General features: G+C 37.0%; 2 protein-coding genes across 2 annotated transcripts; one reads left to right on the forward strand and one right to left on the reverse strand.

Moving 5' to 3' along the window:
• Positions 1–222: 222 nt before the first annotated feature.
• LOC112194049 (sulfite oxidase) lies at positions 223–4,178 on the reverse strand. Its single transcript, XM_024334310.1, has 7 exons — positions 4,063–4,178; positions 1,747–1,846; positions 1,508–1,603; positions 1,204–1,314; positions 524–625; positions 379–426; positions 223–234 (listed from the first exon to the last, which is right to left on the reverse strand). The coding sequence occupies exons 1-7, from the start codon at positions 4,176–4,178 to the stop codon at positions 223–225; spliced, it is 585 nt and encodes a 194-aa protein (XP_024190078.1).
• A 1,428-nt stretch (positions 4,179–5,606) lies between these two features.
• LOC112193214 lies at positions 5,607–7,625 on the forward strand. Its single transcript, XM_024333289.2, has 2 exons — positions 5,607–6,447; positions 6,958–7,625. Exons 1-2 carry the CDS (start codon positions 5,807–5,809, stop codon positions 7,487–7,489), a joined length of 1,173 nt encoding a protein of 390 aa, XP_024189057.1. The 5' UTR covers positions 5,607–5,806; the 3' UTR covers positions 7,490–7,625.
• Positions 7,626–8,540: the final 915 nt, after the last annotated feature.

Below are 8,540 nucleotides of genomic sequence, written 5' to 3' on the forward strand. Positions count from 1 at the left end.
TTGGTACTATATGCATAAGTAAAATCATAGATAAGGAAACAAATCTTGTTTAAGCTTCTTTATAGTGGCCTCCACAACCCAATGTGACGTTACATAAGTACCAATGAGCTGCTTAATACCTTAGTAATGACTAATATTATGGGATTTGCACCAGCCAAATCACGCACATGAAATAAGAGTTGTATGCTATGAGAAGGTAAAAACACTAGAGAGCTTTGACCTTCACCATGCATGCTGAAAGAGACTTATAGAATTGGAATTTAGAGCTAAAACAGCAGCAATTCAGGTCTTTGTGCATGCCATAATGTGAAGTAAACAATAGATATATTCAATTGCATAAAGAGAAGGAAAATATTGCAGTTTGCAAATAGAACTAACCTTTCCAGGCTTTACAGCATTCACATCATCTGAAGAACAAATTCCACACTGTCAAACAGCAATATCCTATGTCAGCCAAATAGAATAGACTGTAATTGAGAAAACTCATGGCAATTCCGCAAAAGGTAAGATCGGCTTTCCATACCTGGACAGGAAAATCCATTTGTAGCCTCTTGGTGGACCAATTAATGTTATCCCAGTTTACTAAAGGTGGAAACATTTTGTAGTCTTTTTGCATAAAGAAGCCCTGCAAGGTTTTTAGGTATGTTGTTCCATACGTCTTGGTCAGTACTATTTAGGTATTCAATCAACCTGGCAGGAAGGATGCAATTTCACTTAATTAGGTATATCCAATCAAAGAATGGCCCATTGCAAGGGCACTGGCCATACCCATGTTCTAGTTTGATCTCCCATCCCTAAAAAGAAAAGGAAAGAAAACAGAAAATGGCGTGCATGTAAATGACTCATGTTAAAATACAATGACTCATGTTAATGTTTGTTTGGAATAATTGTGCATTAGTCCAAAGATCACAAAGTAAAATCACACTAAGTGAAGCTATAATTCGATCAACGATAAACAACAAGAAGAAGTGACTTAACTCACAGCAAGAATATTGTTGACAAAATTCAATTACCTAGACTGACTAATTTTCTAAACCCTTAGTCGATTATGATAACTCCACTAGTGAAAGCATTTAATCTCTCTAGCGGATCTCAATAGAACTTCTAATGTTGAACTTCTATTTTCATTATGGGCTTGTGGATTCTTCAGTCTATTATTCATAATAAAAGGATTGCTATGAATAATAGACTGAAGAATCCAACCTTACATTCCTCTGCAATGACATTAATAGAATCAAGCCATTTAACAGAATGGGTGCCAATAACACCAGGTACAACCACACGCAATGGATACCCATGATCCCTATTTAGGGTCTTCACCTGATAAGAAAATATAAAACAAAACCAATGTGAGACTGATATCCTGATGCCATGTGCCAAAAAATTGATCACTAGAGGATCTACTGGGCAGAAATGAAAAGGAGACAAAGTAAAAAATTACAAGTCCGACCAACATGTACCAAGTACACAACCAAATACTTATGCATAATTGTAGGATTCAACTTACCTCTCCATTCATCTCATAAGCAAGTAAAACATCTGCTTCTGGGCTTGTGGCCTGAATCAATGGAATTGATGCCTTGTAAAGGCCTCCGTTCTCCTCCTATAAGATGTAATCATTGCTCTAACTATTAGAATGAAAACACGATTTCTTCTTGCTAAGAAACTGTACTCTTTATCTACCGAAAAACATCTTAAAACCAAAGAAATGACTTCAGAGCACATATTAAGTATGCAAGCATGTACCTTACACCTATCAACGCTTACAAACTCAACATGATTTCCACCAGATTTAGTGGCGCCTATCAACTTTGGTATTCCCACAAGATTTAAGTTGTGGTAGAACCTGAAAAAGCAGGGAATGAATCCATCTCATTCCAAAACGGACCAAGTCTCAATTCCTTGAGACTGGTGAATGAGTGTGGGGATGCCATTGCTAACCCACTGTTATATGTTCAAAGCCCTAAGACCAAAAATTGATTAACTGTGATATGAGTCATGGTTCCCAACATAGAGAGCTCAAAAACTTCATCTTTATTACTGAGCAGTACCCTAAAAACTCAATTCAAAATTTAATCCTAATCTGATCCCAAAACCCTAACCTAGAACGATCCAAATTTCACCTAAACAGGGCATAAAGGAAATTAGAGTAAAACCCATATCAAAATTTGGACAATAAGATAGATAGTTGAGTACTTGTGGGCCCGGGCGTTGACGCCGGAGTTCTTGGCGGAGAAGACATCGTGTGCGGTGATCTTCTACTTAGCGAGGTGGAACTCGGCATCTGGGTCTGCGAGGTCTTTGGACTTCTTAGAATCTTCTTGAGACTGGTAAAGCTAGGCTTTGAGCTCCATGATCAAAGAGGCTCCGACGCGGTGCTTCTTGGCATTATGGTCGATGGTCGACTCCGTCAGCCATCCCAGTGATTCCACCACCACCATATCGTTATAAAGTGATTAACAGAGGAAATAAGAGAGGTGGTTGAGGTCAGGGACTCGGGGTGGCAATCGAAGAGAAGATCGAAAAGAGCAGAGAGCTAGAGAGAGAGAGAGGAGGAGGAGGAGGAGGAGAAGAGTGTGGCCACACGTCTAGATCTAGAAAAGTTTTTTTTTTCCTTAACAATTTATGCGACGGCATGGCCAAACCGTTGCAATTGGTTTAAAATTATACAACGACAACATCGTATCCTTCGTAGAAACTAGCAAATATACTACGGAAAAATAACCGTAGTACATGCCGTCGCAAAGTTGACTTTTTGTGACCGAAAAGTTTTCCGTCGTAAGTTTCCGAAGCGAATGCAATTTTTTTTTTAGTAGTGTGTGCTCATCATATATGTGAGTGATATGGTGATTACAGGGAATGATCTATCAGAAATTGAGCGCCTTGAGGAGAAGTTGTCATCCGAATTTGAGATGAAGAATCTGGGTGACTTAAAGTACTTCTTGGGGATTGAGATGGTCAGGGGGAGAGATGGTATCTTCCTATGTCAGAGAAAGTATATGCTGGACCTCTTGGCAGAAACATGCTTGTTGGATTATTGCCCAATTGAGCAAAGCCATAAACAGGTAGAATACCGTGATCAAGTTTCAACTGATAAACCTAGGTACCAAAGGTTAATGGGACCTCTAATTTACTTATCACACACTAGACCTGATATAGCCTGGGCAGTTAGTGTTGTAAGCTAGTTTATGCACAACTCAAGTGAAAGACACATGGAGGCTGTAGTAAGGATCTTGAGGTATTTGAAGTCTACGCTAGGTAAATGGCTAGTGGGTATACAAATGTAGATTGGGCTAGTTGCATCACATATAGAAAGTCTATATCTAGCTACTTTACCTTTGTGAGAGGAAATCTTGTTATTTGAAGGAGCAAAAAACATAAGGTTGTTGTAAGGTCAAGTGCTAAAGCTGAATATCAAGGTATGGCACATGGAGTGTGTGAACTTCTATAGATACATAATCTTCTCCGAGATTTGGGCTTTAAGCTAAAGTTCGCTATGTAGCTATATTGTGACAACAAAGCTGCGATTGAAATCTCTCATAATCCAATGCAACATGATCGAACAAAGCATGTGGAAGTTGATAGACACATCATTAAGGAGAAGCTGGATGCAAGGTTGATTACATTTTCTTTCTTCCCACTAAGGAACAATTAGCAGATATACTTACCAAAGCTGTATCTAGCAAGTTGTTATATGACTCACTAGGCAAGTTGGGTCTTCAAGATGTTTATGCCCCAACTAATAAAGGGGAGTGTTGACGTGTGAGTCATTATGAGAATATTTGTATTCAGCAGTTACCTTATAGGATTAGTTTCCTATATTGGATTGTACTAACGTACTACACATGTATTGCAACTAGTAGTGTAGTACAGTAGGACTATATATATATATACCCCTTACACAACTGTGAATATTATCTAAGCATTCTCACTCACAAATATTATCTCTTTTCCATCTCAATATTTAACTTCAGCAACATGATTCCATTCATAAAACATATCATGAGAAGAGCGAAAATGCATTTGAGTATTATTCCATTGAAAGTTTGAAACCAAAGTTACCAAGACACTAAAGAAAGAGTATGAAGCAAGTAAAGTATAATAGAAGAGTCAACTTCTAGCCAAACATGCTTCCACTCTCTAACCCAAGCTAGTTTAATATCTTTGATCACCGCCATTACCTCTACCGCAACTAAGTTAGGTATGTCCAAATTACAGGCAAAAACACCAAGATTAAGACCAATATAATCCCAAAAAATAGCACCATAACCAACATGACCCGATTCATGCTTTCAAGCTCCATCAGAATTAATCTTGATCCACCCTAAAGAAGAATGATGCCAATTTACTTCTATAATTCGTAGAGCACAACACAACCGACATGTCACATAAAATATTTTAAAATTCTGAGATCTTAAATTGAATTATCCATGCAGCCCGTAGCAATGCGGCTAGCAGCTTGGATCACCGCTATATATTTTATCACTATTTAAAAGTGAGGTACAAGTAGAAAAATGAAGGGCCTAAATCATTCCCCCTTTTTAACAGAAGTTGGATGGAAGTTAGGAAATGTGACAGAACTATTTAACTGATACATTGTTTTATGTCTAGGTACGTACCTAGTTGATCATTTTCTAAAATTTAAGTATCATCGATTTTAGTATTAGAAATCCTCATAATTAAGGAGTTGATCGTTCGATTCATATTATCAAGTTGTTGGATTAGGTGAAATTTAGCTTAAGATTGAAAATTGTTGGGTCCATGCCATATCAATTTCAAAAGAACGTTACATCATTACTTAGTCACAATACGCATTTGCCAGGTAATATCTGCTCAGTTATCCATCAAAAATCCCAGGTTCAGTGCACCTTTTACGCATAAGCCCCAAAGATTTTGCATACTTGAATCGGAGACAGAATGTCCCATCTATTTGTTCACTTACCTTACGTTGTTCACTTATTGATGCTGTTCAAAACTAAGGGACAAGACCCCTGAGTTCTCAGATTAATTGGAACATATATAGGCCAGGTACGTAAGCAAGGTTTATATTTTTACAGTAAAATACGATGTTATCGTTTTGGGGTTAGGGTTGAGGCCAATGGGTTGGCTCAAATTACGGATTACACAAACCAAAGATGGGCAAAAATGCTTGGGTGATGTTAACCAATTAATCTCTCAGAATTGATATAACATCTGAAAACTATGAGGGGTGTCCTCATATTGCCAATTAGCTTCTTGTTGTGTCACTTGTTTGACTAACCACTACCTGAGGTCATTTGTTTCCATGCTCACTCTTGAGCAACAACATTAAAGTTTTCTGGAGGAATTCAAGGGCCAGCAAAAATAAACTAAACCAAATCATATCTTTCAATATATATGAGCTCGTGGGATTCGATTCGTTCAATAATTATCTTAATTTTGATCACTTAGCCCTCAATTAAGCTCCCAACTTTGGACCACTTGGAGCTAATTTGTGGATTCAAGTTTGAAAACAATGTTATTATTTATTAAAGTACTAATTAACATAGAAGGTCCAAATTGATGACCTATATATATAAAATGTGACCGGCTAGCTTGCTTGGACCAACCCCCCTTTACTTGTAGTTTGGGACTAGGACTCTCCAACCTCCTTCGTCTAATTAACAATGGCTTAGCCCTACTCCATGCACATGCAAGCATCTCCATCTATATCTCTAGCTATTCGATCTCTATCTCTTTCTGATCTTATTCTTCTCCATATGATCTGTTGCCAATACATATAATAATTATAATTATATAAATCTTATATCATAGCTACAATAGAGAGATGGAAAGAATGAGTTGTAGTACTCTGCGAGATCTGGGCTGTGGAGGAAGCTTCTCCTTCAGCTGCTCCGACTCCGACTTAAACTTCTCCTCTGCCCTCTCCCATTTCACCGACGATGTCGGTGATGATGTTGTTGAAGAGGATGATGATAGTGACGTCGACGATGAAGAATCATACATCGAAATAGCACTGGATCAACACCATCCTAAAGCAAGCCATGATGATGGTGATGGAGACCGGTTAGACCATGTCAATTACTTGCGCATATCGTTTTCGTCAAGCTTTCCCTTCCCAGACTTCTCCAACCACACCACCAACCCTAATACTCAAGACGACAGGAACATCGTCTCCGAGACGACGACTACTGACCCAGCTGGAGCAGTAAAGCAGGCAGCATCATCTTCATCAATGACGTCAATATCAGCGTTGTCCACCTCAATGGAAGACTTTAGAGGCTCTGATCATGATGTTAGATCCAAAAGGTCGAAATTGCCGGCAGTCAACCGCCTAGTCAATACGTTGTTCTTTAGTCTTTGGTCATCGTCGGACGCCACCGCCAAGAAAGTTAGTGGTGCTCAGGACCATTATAATATTAGTCATCCCCAATTGCACGTGGACAACGATGACTTCGTACAGAACAGGTATGCCAAAACAAATTTCTTGATTATTTTTAGGTTAAATCATAGGAAAGTTTTATGAGTGCACATAATTTGACGGTGTGTAAGTTATACATATGTATGTATAGTAAAAATTTCAAATAATAACCTAATAAAGACACTTACTACTACCAATTTAACTATACTACTGCATTTATTGGTATACCCATACCTTTAGGTATATTATGTTATCATGTTTCCAATGAGGTTTTTGATGAAATGTACATTAGCTTCATTATTTTTATAAGAATTTTCATCGGCGGTTTAAGATCACTACTTTACTAGCATGTAAAATTATAAATATCAGAATTTCATTTTTAATACATAAATTTTGAGAATCTCAATTAACTATTATATTATCTAAAAAAAAAACAATTATATTATCTATCACTAAAAATGTATGTTGTACAAACGATAAAGTACAGTGTGATACACTGAATAAAGCATTTAGCTTCAAATGGAGATTGAATCATTTGTTTGGTTGCATATGATTAGGAAAGTATCAAACATAAAAACCACAGTCAATGGCGGCATCATGAAGTTGCTTTTCAAGTTTCGAGCTATGAATCTTGGAACTCTGGTAGCTTCATTTGTGAAACCCCGAAAAGTTGTTTGTCCTCCTGATCAAGAGTACTGCCATTTTAGTAACGGAGTACGCAAGAACAAGAAATCAAAAGCTCAGTCGACTCTTCAGAATCAGAAGCCCTTAGACAAATTCTTTGTACAAAAGAAGCAGCAGGGAAAGGGTGTCAAGATGGACTCTTCACGAGAGGTAGGAGGCGGTGAGAAATCAAGAGTGTTGGAGAAAAACTTGAACTCAGTTAGAGGGGTTTTAGAAGCTATAGGAAGTAGTATGAGCACAGGCGTTAACCGCAAAGAAAGAAGAACGAGGAGCTGCCCAAGTTCTATCAAGTCCTCTCCAATTCATAAAGAATTTGCAGGTGATCAGAGTAAAGTATTTGCAAGAGAAACCTCAATTCAGGCTGCAATTGCCCATTGTAAAATTTCATTTGAACAAATATCTTGATTTTTGATTAGCTTTTGAATACCGATGGGAGCTTTCCTCATTTAGATTCTGTCATGGCATCACCGATAACGGATCGTGATTTAGTAGTAAATGAAAATTTCACTTTTTTTTTATGCATGGAGTATATATTAGAGTATTTGATCGAGTTGCTAAAAATGGCTTTTGCTTTTTGATACCTTCAAACAAGTATTCATTTCTCTCAAAGTGTGTTTAGATGAGAGAAAAAATGATGGAATTTAATTGAAAATAAGGATTTCATAATTCCTAAAAGTCAATTCCCTCGTTTGGTATTATCAAATTGAAAATTTTAAATTTCTATTTGAAAAACAACGAAGGAATTCATTATTTAAATTCTCCACTTCAATTTCCACCAAAATATGTGTCATTTACGAATTTATTTGCAGTATTCAATTTTTATTTTCAAAACAAGTCTTTTTTCTATTTTATTTTTTATTTATTTTAAACTTTCTTAATTTATTACACATTTCAAATCCTAAATTGATACAACCAAACAATAGAAATTAGGGCTGTAAATAAGCTCGATACAGCTCGTGTTTGACTCGTATTCGGCTCGATTGTAGCTTGTTCGGCTCGTGTTCGTAACATAAATGAGCTAAGCTTATTGAGCTCAAAATCTTGACAAAATAATGAGCCGAGCTTGAACAATAATATATTCAACTTGTCTAACTCGTGAGTAGCTCAAGTTTGTTAAAACTCAACGTGTATTAAAACTCGACTCATGAAAATTTATAATATAAATAAAAATATTGTTTTAGAGAAACCATATTTGAGAGAGAATTGTTGTATATGTTCTCATTGATAATAGGGGCCTCTTTATATAGAGGATTACAATGCATAAAATCCAAATCATACAAGGAAAGTAATCATACATTGAATAGGAATCTAGATCCTTCTAATGTAACCCTATTACCACTAGGTCAAGTAACCTAGAGTTTGGGCCAGACACAGAATAGAGATTTACTTAAACACTCCCCCTCGTGTCGCCTAAACGCGGTGCTTCTCTCGTTACCTCGCTAAAAACCTTGCCGAG

The sequence above is a fragment of the Rosa chinensis genome, chromosome 3 (genome assembly GCF_002994745.2).
Source record: "Rosa chinensis cultivar Old Blush chromosome 3, RchiOBHm-V2, whole genome shotgun sequence".
Taxonomy (NCBI): domain Eukaryota; kingdom Viridiplantae; phylum Streptophyta; class Magnoliopsida; order Rosales; family Rosaceae; genus Rosa; species Rosa chinensis.

Coding starts and splice junctions, on each gene's coding strand:
- LOC112194049 (XM_024334310.1), bottom strand. CDS start 4,178: ATGGCGGTGATCAAAGATATTAAACTAGCTTGGGTTAGAGAGTGGAAG. Junction 1,604..1,746: donor TAAGCGTTGATAGGTGTAAG/GTACATGCTTGC, acceptor TACATCTTATAG/GAGGAGAACGGAGGCCTTTA. Junction 1,315..1,507: donor CTTATGAGATGAATGGAGAG/GTAAGTTGAATC, acceptor TATCAGGTGAAG/ACCCTAAATAGGGATCATGG.
- LOC112193214 (XM_024333289.2), top strand. CDS start 5,807: ATGGAAAGAATGAGTTGTAGTACTCTGCGAGATCTGGGCTGTGGAGGA. Junction 6,448..6,957: donor GATGACTTCGTACAGAACAG/GTATGCCAAAAC, acceptor GCATATGATTAG/GAAAGTATCAAACATAAAAA.